The sequence below is a fragment of the Carassius auratus genome, chromosome 14, assembly GCF_003368295.1.
Source record: "Carassius auratus strain Wakin chromosome 14, ASM336829v1, whole genome shotgun sequence".
Taxonomy (NCBI): domain Eukaryota; kingdom Metazoa; phylum Chordata; class Actinopteri; order Cypriniformes; family Cyprinidae; genus Carassius; species Carassius auratus.
The window spans coordinates 20044420-20061406 of NC_039256.1; the positions used below are offsets into that span (position 1 = coordinate 20044420).

Consider the following 16987-nt stretch of genomic DNA (forward strand, 5'->3'; position numbering starts at 1 on the left):
TATATATATATATATATATATATATATATATATATATATATATATATATATATATATATATATATATATATACACACACACACACACACACACAAATGTGCTGCTATTTACTATTAAATGTTTCTTTTTTTAATGGGTAAAAACTGTATGCAGTATAACGTGCTTGCAATCTAAACATTAACCACATGGTGGTGCTATAACAAAATCTATCAACAGGCAGAGAACGTGATTAAAGGGGTGAGCAAGGACGTCCATTATTCAATCATTCTGGTAAAATGCATTTTATCTTATCCCAGACACGAACACGTAGTATTATTAATTGTTCATGTAGTCTATGTAGACTGATTTTCTGTTATGATTTAGGACAGTGACACAGTGATTCACATTGTCAGCCTGAAATAGCCTATGCTAGAAAGTGGTGGTTTAATGCATGTAAAAATACGATAAAATAATGTGAAGCTACTATATTCCATATACTGTATATCACATTTAGTGATTGAGCTTAACTGAGTCATGATACATGATACTACAGCATACACTAAACAACATACTGTAGCTTACTGCAAATAAATATCATGTTTTTATTAGATATAATTAACTTAGACCTTGTTATTTATATAAACAATGTATTCTGGAATTTCCATGATGTGTCACAAGATACACTGCTAAACCAAAAAAAAAAAAAAAAAAATTATCAGCAGTAAATGAAACAAAGTGTAGCTCCTTTTAAACTTATAATGAAAATTACATCAACATTACAAATAGAATACCGGTATACTAGTTACGTTAATAAACATTTTAAAAAGAGAGAGAGAAAAAGAGAGAGATTAGTACCCAACCAAAATACATTTCCCAGAAACCCGCGGAATGTGATGACGGCACCGAGGGGCGGGGCTTGTTGTCGTAGCGGCTCTTGCGTTAGGAGAGTAAAATGTGTTTGACAGGAATCTGAACGAGAGGAGGGGGTAGCGGCACACGAGTGGAAATCCGCACCTTCAAGAGAGACACCCCCCCCCCCCCCCCCTCGCGTGCAGACTATTAATCGCGGGGAGGCGAATGCGGTGAATTATTTGGAGGCTCAGCAACAGGGCACACAGAGTACATGATGCCGCTGATTGTATCAACCCCGCGCGTGGGGGGCTCCCGCGACTAACGCCGCGCAAAGTAACCAAAAAGGAGAATGCGAATGGTTAGAGAGGACAGGATTCAATTAACATGGAAACGATGTAGCTTCACCGCCGCATTGCATATAGCTCGGGGAAACGGGATAGAAAGTAGATAGCTAAATAGGGCGCATTTTGCCGTCATACATGCAAACTTACTCATCATCAAGCTCAACTAGCAAGTAACGTTAGTTGGCTGCTACAAAAGGAACAGCTGCTCGACAGTGTCTTCAGGTAAAAAAAGAAGACAGAAGAATTAAAGATGTTACGGAGGAGGCTCAACCGATTGGTATGTATGGCACTCTATGTGTTTTATTTTAAAGAAGATGTTTGTAATCACCAGCCTGAGTCTGAGAACAAGAGCGCATGTCGACGAAACATCTCAAATGCTGCATGAGTGGAGCGCTTATTTAAAAACTAGGAAGCCACCATGCAGAAAGCTCAGTTTCTCAACACCACCAAAGCTGTAATTAGTTGAGGTATGCAGTCAACTTCCTGTTAACACTGGCCGGCTGTTGTAAAGCGAGTCGTACCCATCACATTTAGCGATTCAAAACAATTTATGGGCTTTAGCAGCAGTGAATTGTATTTATTTATTTATTTGTGTGTGTGTGTGTGTGTGTGTGTGTGTGTGTGTGTGTGTGTGTGAAATTGATAGTTGTCTGAAACGCTTTTGAGTTGTCTACCTAGGGTTAGGAGGAGAGGCTGGGTTTGAGACACTGGCGACGTCTCTGTTGTGGTGAAGATAATCGTTCAGATGTGTCCTGCCAATTTTTTTTTAAGTTGAACTGCATTCCTGATAGCGCTAATCAAATAATACTACTCAGTCTCGCAAGCTAAGCCCTTTAAGTGCTGTACTTGAATCCAATAATTAATTTCCTAATGCCCTTCGTTGCTGTCGCAATCTTTTAGCTGCAAACTTTATTTGGGCACTTGATGCAGAAATTCTGCTCTTACCACATGATTGCAGAGCATCCTGGCAGTTCTTGGAGTAGCTCTTGAAGTCTAATGTTGGGTTTAAGATGAAGCCTGTTGTTAGTCTTGGCTGTTTTAGCCTTTGGTTGGAATACTTGTAATCAAATTCCTCCCTTTTTGTGCTTCAATTATTGTTGTGATTCACCCTTACAAATGAATTCACTATGCTCTCCATATCCTCAAAGGGATAGTTCATCCCAAAATAAGCATTTATTTCCTCACCCTCATGCCATTTGGAACCTGCATGACTGCCTTTCTTCCATGGAACAACAAAATATGTAGTGAATGATAACTGATTCGGTCATTTTATGAAGAAAAAAAACTAGCAGTGAAAGTTTATATGGAAGAGAGAAATTCAATTCAGGGTTGGAACAACATAAGGCAGATTAAATCATGACACCACTCTGCCTTTAATACGGCTGTGTCAGATTGTCTTGTAATGTGTTGATAGAGGTGAAACCTCTCATTTAGCTTAATTCTTACCATTTGTTATTTCTGGGTCTGTGTGAGCATACCAGATCCTCATTTGCTTATTCTTGTACAATTAACATAAACCAGACCTTGGTTTATTCCCCTCAAAGTTTATGTACCGGATATTATTATTAGTTTGCATAAAAGGAGGCTTCCTAGATCACGATTGCAACTAATCAAGTAGCTATTCTTGTATGTATGTCTTTAAATTCATCCCGTTTTAGGCACTTCACACAGAACATTTTTATATAAACGTGCTAGACTTATGTCGTGTTCGCACCATGTGTGTTTTGCAGATTCTCGCAGTTGAGCATTACTATGTCTGGTTTAATTAAAGGTTCCTAGATTGTGCCCCCCCCCCCATCATTCATGTCCGTAATGCAAATGCATTCACTGTAAATGGCTTAAAGCCAGCATTAAATGAAATTTCATTCTTATTTTCTTAATGCATGTTATCTATCTTATTGTGACAAATGAATCAGATTTTGTGTGATAAAAAAACAAAACAAAAAAACATTCAAAATGTTTTAATGAAAATGTCAGAACTGGATAACTGATGTATGCTGGACTTCTCCAGTCCTTTTAGTCAGCTTAAACCGGTCACTGCAAGCTAACATTCATCTGCCTACATTCTGGACTGAATCCCCCATATCAACAACTGATGCATAGAACCGAGTCTCTGTCCTGTATAGTATACGTTATTTTGATAATCCATTACACTCAGATGTTCATGATGGTGTTTTGTTGTGACCCCGCTAGCTGATTTCTGATTCAGGTGAACCCAAAACCAGCCTAATTATTCATGGCTACCTTAAGACCAATAAGTAAATGTCCACATCTCTCCTGGTCAGTCACATAGGTTCCTTTTTTATGCTGAGCCATATATCTCTTTTTATAGTATAACTCTCCCATAACCTGTTGGTGCCATTAGGTTAAATGGTGCTGCTGGCAGTATGTGCGCTATAGATACCAGCAGTAATAGACCAATATAAGGATACCATGCTCCGATATATTTCCGCAGGTCTTTTAATGTTACACAAACCAGCATATTCTCTTGCCCTGCCATGGGCTTTTCTTTTTGTTGTAGGAATCATAAATAAAGTTTGCGTTCCCGCCATACCTGTTTTCACTGATGCTGACAGTATTGTTATTACAGCATCTCATTTCAATACGTTCTTCTCCGATAACATGGACGACTGTTTACTGGAAAGTCAAGGTCTGTGTAAACTATACGAGTGGGAATCTCAATCTGTTTTGATGTGCATTAAAAATAGTGTTAGCTGCTACAGCAATGCACCTTTGATTGTAGTTCTCTGACAGGAATGCTAAATCTAGGTGCTTTTGTTGTCCTCTCACTCCTTGAAGATAGTGGCCTGTTGTGTCTTGACTGCTGGTCTGGAGGAAAATGTGATAGCATTCAGGTTTGAATATGTTTTGTAAAGATGGGAAAACAATATAGATAGATATGAAAGGCTTCGTTTTCCAGAAAAGCCTGCTTTTTGTTTCTGCGGGTGAGTGCAGAGTTAGTTTAGGGAAATGCAAGAGTTTGTTCAAAGGTTTCTTTTCTCATGTGTTGAGTAGTGCCTTGACTATATTAGAGCTGCACAATAATGGTTAAATTACTAATACCAATTATCTAGAGATACATTTTCAAGATAGATAACCAGTGTTGGTTAATATTGCCTAATCATGAGAAGCAGAAATTGTGATCATACTTTAACCTTGATTAATCATGCAGCCGTATCATTTACAGAAGTTCTCAGAACAGTCAGGGTTTATTTGTTTCAGTTAGACTTCAGAGTAGCTGTTGACACATCTAATGTACATCAGGCCCTGTTTGACTGGATGTCTCTGTTGCGCTGTCACTTCTCTTTGACGGTTTCTCACAGGTCCTTCCTCTTCACCAGTTAATGGTGAAGTCAGAGCTTCCTTTGGTGCGCATGATGCTCTCTTAGGAAAGACTTTGCCTCTTTGAAGCAAACCCCTGAGGAGATCTGAAGATGGTGCTGTGCAGATTATTAACCATGGCTTACCCAAAGAACACTGCAAATGTTTAATGTGCGAGGGTCCTTTTCCCCCATTTTCTATAGTTTTTCACCATCTGTAATCATTTTTTAATACATTTAGTGATATTGTGAAACATCCGTGGGATGTTTGTCTTTCCCTTCTACCATATTTTTCATTTTATTGTGATTTTTTTTTTTCAGCTGCAACAACAGGAAAAACATGAAAGTGTGGGTGGGAGAATATGTACTACAGGGAAATTAGGAAATAACCACACTTCCCATCAAGATGCATCTTTTTTTCTAATTGTATTGTACTGCTGTTTTCCAGTGGAAGTAGTGACAGATCTTTTCTTCCCTATTGTGACGTACATCTCAGTGAAATTGGTTATCAAAAAAAAAAAAAAATGTTGAGGAATTGTTTCTATTCTTTTTGAATTTGAGATGTGGATGTTGCACTCAAATGAATGTAAGCTTGTAAGAAAGGGGCGGAGTTAAAGCAGACTAAATGATAGTAGACTGCCATACATCACCAAGAAGATGGTGTTTTCATTGGAAGATTGAGTTATGACATTTTATAAAAAAAAAAAATAATTAAGCCTATACATGGATGATGTTACCAATAAGATCTGTAATAGGCATTTACAAAAATATGTAGTGCATTTTCATTTCATGTTGACTTTAAAACTAACCAGTGTCCCTCAGCACTATTGCTGGCACAAGTCCCACAGAATTATGGCATATTGAAATCTTGCATGTTCATCATGCAGCTTTTTCCTTTGTGTACTACAAGCAAGGTACTCAAATTTTAAGGACGTCCCATTGCTATAAGCAACTGCTGAGATAATTTTACATGAGTTTCTATGGTATTTCTTTCAACAGTGCTGAGATTTAAAACCAAACAGGGCTTTCAGTACCCCTCGTGATTGGCTGTCTTGTTCCTGCTATGTCCGAGTGGTCAGCTGTACTGTCATGCAAGGGCCGCTCCGTCCTGCTCCACTCTGCTGCCTCCTCTGTGCTGTGTCCAAGCTGCTAATCAGTCGGCTGTCTGGCTGTGCCTACAAAGGATGTTTTTGGGTGTCCGGGTGGTGCAGGAGAGCATCATAAACAGAAGCCGCCGGCCTCAGGGAACCCGGTGTGCAGGTTTGTTGGAAAGCAGCTGCTGTCAGACAGCTCACCCAACACTCATGCGTGTGTGTGCACGCGCTCTGTGAGGAGTGCTCACTCCCCAGGCACTGTGGCTGTGTGCATGTGATCTGTCAAATGCCCATCTTTACGAGGTGTAAAGTAAACCCAGTAGGTTGCGAATGTACACAGGGGGACATCAGATAATAAGTGCTGCCTTTGAATCGGTGCATAAGGTATTGCATTTTGAAATAAAGCTTAAGAACCTATTTGAAAATGAACTACCATGTTAGCTAAGAAGTGGGGTCATTACAGCTCTTCAAGATAAATTTAATAAGCTCTTTAGATTCTGTTTCACACGTCTTCATCTAGAGTGTGTAAGTGTTAACGCTGAGTCACATTTTCCTGCAGTCTGAACATAGCCTAAGTGACTTCTTGAAAAAAGCATAGCATCTTACATACATAAAACTACTGAATAGTAGCGTAAACTCCTTTTTCACATTTTACTTCATAGAAGCATATTGATAATATTACATGCTGCAGTGCAGAATTACGCTCTGTTCTGAAACTATTTCTGCTGTGAAGCTCAGTGTGAATTGTGTGAACGATCAATATGTGCACTTAAAAGAATATATGCAGGTTTCTTACCACAAATAAAAAAAGATTGTGAAACATGCCTAGGCCTAAAAAAAGAGAAATGGCTAATTTATTGTAACAAGTCTGCTTTTCCGTCTAACCGCAGACAGCACTAAGTCAGTATAGATGGAGTTGATTATATTTAGTAATCATGCAGTAAATGCAAATTATTTAACCATTTATTTTTTCACCCTAAATTCTGAATGTTAAATGTAATACTTTATACTCCAGTAATACTCATGCCTTTATTTTAAATTTGATAATATTTTTTTATTAAAATATTTTTTTTTTAAATAGTAATTTTTCAATAGCATATTGGTTTTGAGAGCTTTTTTTCCCCTGGAAGTAGCACTAACTACTAAAATTTTAGAGACAACTGTTAACCAGTTTCTGTTAAGTCCAGCCTTACTGTACATTATATTAGAATTGGACGTGCTTAACAATTATGAACAATTATTTGGGTTTTTATATTTTTACAGCACAGCTCATGCTTTGAAAATGCAGTTCACCATATATTTAAAACAGATAAGCTATAGCCTTGTCCCTGGTATTTTGTGTAAGCTGCTCTTTGTGTTAGATCAGTGACCTTGTACTCTCACCATCTTATAGTATTACTGGAAGAATATCTGACTTAATTTGTTTTGACCGCCTAGAAATGCTCCTCAGCTGGAATTTTAAGCTCCATCGCAGATCAACCACCTGACATCACAAACAGCCCCTAATCGTCACTGACCACCTGTTGCAGAGTAGTTATACCAATGATAACCATGTAGATGGTGTGATGGGCTTTTCGGGGTAAGTGTGAAGTGGGTGAGGGGACCACATTGGCCTGCCTGGGCCAGTGATTTATTGGCCTTGTTTCATCAGGAGAGCCACATATTGATTAGAGTCCTGCTCCGTTTTGCTGCCATTTGTCTTGTCCCTCCCGAACTGGCTGGCAGACAGAAATGCTTATGCTGACTACCACTTCTTTCCCTCTCGCTCTTTCTCTTGATCTCTCTCTCTCATTGCACTTCAACTACCCATAATGAAAACGCAGCCAGCCGCACAAGGCTGAACCCTACATCCCATCAGAGTCAGGATAGGTGAGAGAAGACTGTGCAGAAAGCAGACCAGGCAATGGAAGTGCATGTGCAGATCTACCTGTAGTATCCCTCTGTTACCTTCCATGTATAATAGACAGGCTTTCAGAGGCTGATTGCCAAAGCGAGGGCGTTGGAGATGGAGCATCCGGGACTATCTCTAAAAGCAAGGCTGAATTCTCAGTTTGTCATTTTAAATAATTTACGTGGCTCGTTTTTAAAGTTCTCACAGCGTTTCTCCATTCCCAGCTGTATTTCGTCACCAAGGCTTGTGGACTTGAAATGCATTCCTGTCATCCATATATTTATAAAGCATCATCCTGAGATTCTCTGTGTTGTGCCCTAGCTACCAGCAATACCCCAAGAGCACTTGTGCAGCAATGTGAAGAGAATAATGAAAAGTTTAAGTCTGTGATAGGGAAACAGAAAGTGTGACTTAGTGTTTTTTGGTGCTTTTGATTCTGTAGGCAAAAAAGAGAGACTTTCCACTTATACCAGCGAAAGCAAAAGGATCTATTACACAGCCTTGATGCACACCCACACACACACACTTGGAGTTCCCGGTTAAATAACGGGCTCTGATGAGAACTGGATGAGCCCACGCTGGAGCTTTCCCATCAGTCCACTGCAAGGAGAGAAATGAATCTTTACTCAGCTCACCGGTGCCTGTGAGTGGAGCCGTGGCCCTGGAGCTCAAACAGCTTGCCACCTCAGCAACCTGAGTGCTTCGTAACGTATATTAGTTTGCTTTTGCTGTTACGCTCTTCGACAGAGCTAGCTTTTCTCTGTCCCTTCAAACACAATTTGCTGTAATTAATTGAACTGTAATTACAGTCAGTGATGCTAAATGTATAGTAAAAGATAATTGCATCAGAGCCACAAGAGCTGAGATGCAGATTTCTTTCGATATGTCCGCATTTAGATGCAAATATCCAATGTTAAACAGTAGCTAGAACGACTCCCTCTTTCCCGTCACTCCTTTCTCTGCCCCTCCCCCCTTTCTCTCTCACTGGGATTAAAGCCACAGTGCAGTCAAACTGATTGGTTTATCCAAAGACGCAACGTGCAAAGGAGACATGATAGTACCTAAATTAAAGCCATGGTGCTATTGTCCTTCTGACATGTTAGTTAGAGAGAGTTCTCTATTGCATACATGCAATCTTTTGCACTATAGATTTAAAAGTAGTCATTTTGTAATGTTCTCATATATTTTCTTTTAGATGTGAGGATTTGAGATGTTGTCCTTAAGAATTTTTTTTTGAAACCTTTTTCTGGCTATACAATAATTCTTACCCATTACAAAGTGAATATTTTATTTGGCACATTATTTTTTTCAAATTAACTTGTGCATTCATTTTATTGTCTGTTTAATCTTATATATGTTAAAATGGTTTTGAATGAGTTAACCAGCTGGCAGAGCAGTTTAGTTTACTAGTGTTCAACCATTTTAGCTCAAGTGGGTCAGTTCCCAGTTTACTGCAATTGGATTTTTAATTAAGTATGTGTAAATTTATGCCATTATAGTATAGCATACAGCATAAGTCGCGTCTTCACTGAAATTACCCAGAACTATTGTACCAGGAACTTTTTTCCCTCCAGAACTGTTGCTTTCTGTGTTTCCACCAGAGTCTAAAGTACCCTGAAGATTAGGCAAACATAGTCTGGTGACTTAGGTCTGTGCCCGTTTCTCAATACAAAGTACGCAAATTTCTGACTGGGATCCTTGTTAGTTCGGACTTTGCGATATCAAACAGTATTGCCTCCTTTTTATTTCCATTTTAACATATTAATAGATTAATTAAAGACCAAAGATTACCTGTTAGATTTACCCAAAACTAATTATATTTGACGTTGAACCACTAAAGAGACATCAGAGCACATATGAGAAGGTCTAGCCAAGGTGAGACTGCTCTAGAAGTATACATGAGCACTGAGCTCCCACTGATCGCGTGGAGCTGATAGTCTCCGAAATCGGTGAAACACATTTTTAAATAGGCGCTGTCTTTATGAATAAACTGAATATTTGAGTTTTAGAAAACTGCATTCTCACCCGAAATACTTTTAAAACTACGTTTCATGACACAATGACAGTGATATTTTTAAAATTATATGAATAAATGGTTGTTAAAATCACAATGCTGCCTGAACTCAACCGAATCAGCATGCTCAGTACCCAAGTCCCGCCCCGAAAGTTTTGGGCCTTTGAAAAAGTACTACCTTGGGAGCAGGGACTTTCTGAGGGGCAATTTTTTACCCAGAAATTTATTTAGGTCCAGGTTCCTGCGGTGGAAACACACCGAGTACCAGCCCAAAGTGCCTAGTTCCTGGGTAAAGTTCCAGTGGTGGATCAACTTTATGATTTCAGTAGTTTAACTAATTTCATAATATCATTATCATTTTGTCTTGTCAATATTATTGTTTTCTGAAAATTCTGTCATTAATAGGGTATTTTGGGCAGATGAGCAGATTAAAATATTCACTCCACGAGTATCTACTGTAAGCTGCTTCAGAGTTCCTGTTGCCAGTACAAATGCAATCAGAAAACGGCCCAAGGGAGTAATTGGTTCTCTGGGAGCGACCCTGCTGGCTAGTTCCTAGGTGCAAAAGCCCCTAATTACTCACACCTGTAAGGTCTTTGTTCATCTTCGCAAAAAAAATGAAGATAATTATGATGAAATCCGAGAGCTTTCTGACCCTGCATGGACAGCAATGCAACTTCAAGGCCCAGAAAGGTAATAAGAACATCGTTAAAATAGTCCACTTGCCATCAGTGGTTCAACCTTATTTTTACAAAGCTATGAGAAAACTTTTTCTGCCCGTAGCAAACAAAAATAATGACTTTATTTAACAACTGATGAAAAATTCATGAAAGCTCACATAGTAGAGCCGTGTAGATCAGTCTGCAATAACATGTTGTCTACTTTTTTTGGACATTCGGCTTGTTCTTTTAGTAAATCATGTTTGAATTTGAAATATTCAATATTTTCACATTTTACATTGTCATCAAAATTATTGTGATATTATCGCTAATATTCGATATATTGCCCAGCCCTATTGCAGACCAAGTTGAAAAGCGTGTTTCAAATCTCTTGTAAATTGTACTTAAATACAACATGAAACCGCATTCACAGCTCCTTTACCTTCGAGAATATTCAGAGGCAAATAGTGAGGAACAGGACTTTTGATTAGATCCATATCGATATGCTGATACATGTATGGGATAATTCACACTCTCAGAGTTTTTTCTTGTTAATGATTGGCTGACTGTACATTTTTACTGCTTATTACATGACTACAAAAAGAGATTAGTAAGTGAATAGGAAGGGATGTGTGTAGAGAACTAGCAGTACAAGAGAATGAAACTAACTTATAATAGAATCAGTCATTATACACAAATATTTAACTGCAAATCATCTCACAACTGACCAATCAGATTCAAATAGTTGAAGGAGAATAGTAATACAGTAATGTTTTTAGTACCTAATTTCCCCCACCTGTGGGACCTGATAAATCATTTACTACAAGGTACATTAAAAAAAGTAAATGGTCTTAAAGTTGGCTTTCATGTGGTCTTTGAAGTGTAATAATGTGTGTAATGATGATTAATGAATGTAATGATGACGGTTATCTCAGTTAAGTTAATAAACAAGTTTCCAGCCTCACTGACAGCAAGCTGTCATCACAAGTCACATTCTCTTTGTGCAGACAACAGCACAATGGCTTCCTGTTGTTTTCTCTCCCTCAGCTTTTCCTTAAACTTTCACCTTTCTCACATCCCTCCGTAATCTCACATGTCTCTGCAGATTCGGTCTGAGAACTGGGCTTGAGCCAAGCAACTTGCTTTTTCACTTGCAGTTCAGAGCAAGAACAGGCTTGTCTTCGGTGAGCGTTTGGGAACACTTCTTTATATAATTTACGTCAAAAAGTGAAACCAAAATAAAAAGCCATCAGCATTCTCATCACTTGCTGAAAGCCATCAGTGAAAACTCATCTCACACATCATTTGATCTTGCGACTTGCAGAATCCCCGGATGTAGTTTAGTTACTTTCTTTTTCTGCATCTGTCCTTTTCTCATCTCTCTCTGTTAGTGAGGCCATGTTAATATAGGCCAGGCCACAGTACAGAGTGTCTACTGCTGCACCGCTGCTCACACTTCTCTCACTACCAGTCTTCACTTCAGCGTGTCGTGATGCTATTAATATCCTCCTGGTGCCACCTTGTATTCTGCACATGATGGAGAATAAAAGACTTGGGAGTCAAGGCATTGTGGGATCTGCTGTACTCCATGGCGACTACTACCAGTATAAAATGTGATGAATGAAGGATGGTGGTTAAGCCTTTTATTCAGGTTTATTATCTGGTAATGCGCAGAACGTGCAGAAGCAGCAGCTCAAGTCCTAATGTAAGGCTGAAGATGTTGATATTACTTGATGTATTTCATTTTTTGTCCATGAAAGCTCAATCTAAATCCGATCTAAATGATGTTCTGTAACAGACACATTTTTGTTTATTTAATTTAGCTATGCAAATGTAGGCTTGATGTCGAAATAATGTTGGCTATGTTTTGTGGGAACTCTGCTCTGCCTTGCGTAACTTCAGTGTAACTGTAGCCAGACAGCTTTTTTTATTTGGCTTTAAGCTTGAGCGTTTTACTTTTGTAAAGCGCAGAACCGGCACCGTGAGTGCTGCCCACATCATTTATTACAGTTCAGAGATGCAGGAACCTACACATGTCCAATGATCTTTTGATACAGTTGTCCTATGTGAAAGAAGTGTGTGACTTTCTTCTAGGGCACTGGTAAATTTTGTTCCGAATTCTGCCCCTGGCATTTTAAACATGTCAGCTTTATTGAAATTTTATGAATGACTCATGAGAGTTTTGATAGTATCAGTGAGAGTGAAAGAAAAAAAAAACTATCATGTGTACCATCATTTTACACCATTAGTTTAATATATTATATAATATTATGTTGTTATATTATGTTATATTATATTACATTATACTATTTGTTGTGATATTTAAATTATTATTTTATATTATTAAATGCCAGTGCAACTCAGAAAACAGATAATTTCTGTTTTATTATGTTATGTTGTGTTATGTCAATTTGTATATATTCCAGCTATTGTCCTAACATTTGATTATTATTATTTTTTAAATAATGAAGTGGAATTAAATAGTTTTAAAATACATGTTAAATGATAAATGTAATATAGATTTAAAATAAAAACAATATACTGTAAATGTAAGATGTTTTTCTGTAAAGCAGTTTTGAAACCATGTATTTTAAAGAGCATTTGAAATTGGAATTGTGAAGCCATTATTGATCTTTACGACTAATTTCTGTTGGTTTTAGGAGTTAACTAACTCCGTTCTGCCCAATGAGAGTGGTTTGGATTTCTAAAAACATGCCCTTTTGGACTCGCTCAACTTCGCCCTGCTGTTAGCATCAGGTTATGAGCTGAGAGCAGTGAGTGGGTGTAGTATGGTTTAATACAGCCTTCACAAAGCCCCTTACACTTTACTCCAAGTCTCTAAATCCGAGCAGTTATTTTAAGCGTTCAGTTCACTTTTTCTTCCCCCCCCATGTGAGTGCTCTTAATTACTAGGTCCTTTTTCAGTGTAGCAACAGTCTTGTTCCTTTGGCAACCAGTGTCTCCCTCTGTCAGCGTTTGGCCGCTCAGAAATAGCATCCTTGCAATTTTGAATATTCAAATTAGTATGCAAAGTCAGTAGTAGACCATTTGTTTTACCATTTGTTTGCGGCTGCTACTACAGGAGTGGGCTGGTCACGTGTAGCATCTGCCCAGATCAGCCCTGGGCCACGAGATCTCTGCTGACATCTTCTTTCAGGAGTATTTAGAAGCTCATTGTTCACACAGTCATTCACACTCGACTTGAGCCTGTTCTTCTGCTTTTAAGCTGTCACTGTCACTATGATGTCTTGCCTTCTTGCCCTATTTTCTAGTATAGATTGCCTGCTTTTCTGAATGTCAGTGGTGGGATAGCACTGTAAATAAGCCACTTTGTTTGTCATGTTGCTTGTCTTGTGTTTTTATGTAATTCAGGGAATCTGGTTCGTATTGGTTTTCAGAAAAGGTGAAGAACCTGGGCGTTTATAAGATGACCCAATTGAAATGCAAAAAGTACATCCACTCAGGCAAGTGAATGAGGAAGTGCACTGTATGGAAATCGTCTTTTCAGTGAAAAAATTCTTGCCTTGTCACGTAAAACCCAAAATTAAAACTCAAAATGAAATGTCCTTTTTATAATTTACCTTGCTTACACTAAGAGGCTTCTGATGAGAAGCCTCCCTGTAATATGCTTCATGAAGGTGTGTTACAATAATGCGTATTACTTTGTACCAAAAAGTAAAATTTTTTTAGTCTGATAGCCAAAAAGTTCAGTTGTGGTTATAAGACCGTAGAAACCTCTTTCAACAAGTTTCAGATCTCCCATGTGTAGGGTTGGTAATCATTAGAAAATTTCCGGTTCCGGTTCCACCTAACGGTTTCAATTCGGGTTCCATTAAAATCATTAAACATCTATAAAAAAAAAAATAGTGATAAGGAAAAATGCATAATAAATACTTAACTAACCAAATGCTCAATACTGTTTATTTACTGTAAAGTTAAAGTTTGGCAATTACAAAATGCAGCATGTATACAAATGTATACAAATGTTCAGGTTCCGATTCCGGTTCCATTTAAATGATTGTTTTTTACTATTTTACCTTCACTGAATGTAGTGTTGCTGGGAGCTAGTAAGTAATGTTGAGTAATGCTAGTCCATCAAACAGCATGTGCTTCAAAGTTGATGTTTTTTACAGTATCAATAACATTTAGCTTTTCAAGCATGAATAAGCTGGTTGGCCAAATAGTCCCTTGAGGGCTGAGACACTTGTTCAATTCCCTAAATTAATGAAATATAAACTGTTATACTTCTTACCATGTATGCACACTCCGTAAAGCCACGCATGTACAGTCGTGGGAAACGTGTCAAAGACACAATGCAGCGTGGAGAGTCTGTGGAGTGTGCGTCATTGGAAACAATGTTCTCAGTTATTAAAGAGGCAGGCTGGCGTTTCTGTTATTTGGTTTGTGACCTGCTTTACAGGAAACGCCGAATTATCAGAACACACACTTGGTCACGTGTCGCACCAGAACTGTTTTCGGAACCGAAACTTAGAAATTGCTCACGGATCCGGTTCTTTAAAAAAAAAAAAAAACAGAACCGGTTCTGGGTTCCCAGCCCTACCCATGTGCCTTCATGCGGACTGTAAGTGTGATGTCAGCGCAGCAGTTATCTCTTCAGTCTGAAGCTTTTAACTGGTTTCTTGCACTATCCCTTCTCAAGGGCAGTCGACTCGTGGTAGATTTACAGCTGGGGCTGTACTCTTTCCATTTACTTAATTATTAATTAAACTCAGAGGGTGTCCAAACTGCGGCTCGCTGCCTGTTCCGATGCGGCCTGGAGGATGTTTTAAAAATAGAACAGATTTTGGCTCACTGTTGTGAAATTATATGCATTTCTGAACACTGTATCTGTCACATACAGCCAAATCGAAGCGCTTCACCTCTGCAAGTACGTTCTTCACAGTTGCCATCACACATTCTCGGTCCGACGTGATTCTGTTCTGTAGTACAAACACTTGAGAATGTGTATTATGCAAAGTGCTATATGTGTTGCTTGTCTGTGTAGAAGTCTTTGCCATAATGCTGTGGTCTTGTGGGTGTTTGCTAAGGTCTTCATAGTGGTTTTTAGCAGGTTGCTATGCAGTTAAGACTGTGGCTGGTTGCTAGGTAGTTGCTTGCTGGTCCAAGTCAAGCAGAGCCTACCTCCAAATTCTCATGTTTTCCTTATTTTGGTGAATATATATGACACATACATCGTTTTGATATCTGCCAGGCAAAAATCATGGATCAAGTTGCTTAGATAAGTAATACAACAGTCGTACGATTTGAGGTATTATTAATGTCTGTAATATTTACCAGACTTAAATATTTAGGCCTTTAAATCCCTAAGTATTAGCAGTCGTAATAGTGATGCTTGCCTTTCTGCCGAACACAGAGTGAAATGATATGATTTACAGCAATCAATTGTTAATTCAGCTGTTATTGCATGCACAGCAGTGTGGTGGATAGAGGTCACGCTATCACTCTTTCATCTTTCGATCCACTCTTTATTTACTGCTGAGAAACACTGAACGTGAGGTGCAACAGCTTAGGGTTCAGGAAGTGTATTTATTAGTGATATATCACAGACCATTTCTCCTCCCATTGCTCAACAGCAATGCAATCAATCATTTGCTGAGAGAGTTACTCCATCAGAAGCTGACTCTGTGTTTTTGTGCAACTTTAAAACGTTTCATCAGAATATTCATTACAGTTCCAGGTGCCTGGGCGGCAGGAGCAGCTCAGCTTGGCAATTTTGTCAGGAAGCCTCATTTGTTTTACCTGGAAATAAAATATAAAGCCTTAAAAGCAAAAATAGGCGTGGAAATCATGAGCAATGACTGTGCAATCTTTGCATTGTCCATTTATCAAAGGTAGCTTTGTGTGAAAATGCAGACTATTAAACACACACACATTTACTTAATAATAAATAAAATAATTAAAATAAATTTGAATGTGACTTAATGGTTAAATGTGGTCTAAGCAAATGCCTTTTGTCGGTCTTTTTACACATGCCCTTATGTCAAACTTTCCTTAAGTTAATTGCTGAATGTTAATAATTGTTTAAAATAATTTTTGTTTCATCAACTGAATGATCTTGACTTGTTTGATTTGAAAGCATATTTCATTGAAAGTCCAGGTAACTGAACCTTAAAAGATCCAAAAAGCATTGTAAAACGAATCCGTATGAATTGAGCCGTTTAGTTCAAGTCTTGTAAAAAGATATGATCGCTTGATATGATAAAATTTTATTTTTTAGTAATTTAAATATATACACTAATCAGCACATAAACACATTATATTCAGAAAACATGGACGCTTGTGTGTGTTTCGGGTGTGGAACATCATGAAGGTCAATAATTGAGAGAATGTTCATTTTTGGATGAGCTATCTGCTTAATTTCCTCTTTTTGCAGCTATGTAAAGATTTTTTAAAAGATAATTTTTTTTTATGATCAAACAAAAAATAGCAATAAATTAGTTTGAAGTGACATGAACAAGTGTAAACATTGAACCAGTTTTCATTTATTGAGGAACGGCTCCTCTTATAAGGTGAACTAGGCAGTTGTCTGCAGTCATAGCACGCTCCTGCTTTCTTCTGATGTGAGTGTTGGGCTCAAACACATGGTGAGCCGTCTGCATCTGAGCAAGTGGTCAGCAGCTGTAATGTTGGCACAGTCTGAATGCTGCTTTATGTTTCCATTGAAATCACAGCATGCTGAGACCACTGCTGTGCTTTACTTGAATCCATGTAAACATGATGTCTTTAAAGTCTAATTTGATATAGTAATGATATGCTTTACTCAATCCCCTAACGTCATGTTTATTCTGTGGCAGCTGCGTCGGGTCTTGAACG

At 38.3% G+C, this 16987-nt stretch overlaps 1 protein-coding gene across 7 annotated transcripts in view; it reads left to right on the forward strand.

Moving 5' to 3' along the window:
• Nucleotides 1-928: 928 nt before the first annotated feature.
• The window catches only part of LOC113113959 (ATPase phospholipid transporting 11C (ATP11C blood group)), a 57365-nt gene continuing 41306 nt past the window's right edge, over nt 929-16987 (forward strand). For 4 of the 7 annotated variants that reach the window (XM_026280563.1, XM_026280567.1, XM_026280568.1 and 1 more), the window contains exon 1: nt 930-1452. In XM_026280563.1, coding sequence (XP_026136348.1) covers nt 1426-1452 — 27 coding nt within the window. In that variant the 5' untranslated portion in view covers nt 930-1425. Of the gene's footprint in view, nt 1453-16987 lie in introns of all 7 variants that reach the window. The other 3 variants (XR_003293658.1, XM_026280564.1, XM_026280562.1) reach the window with 2 other exon arrangements.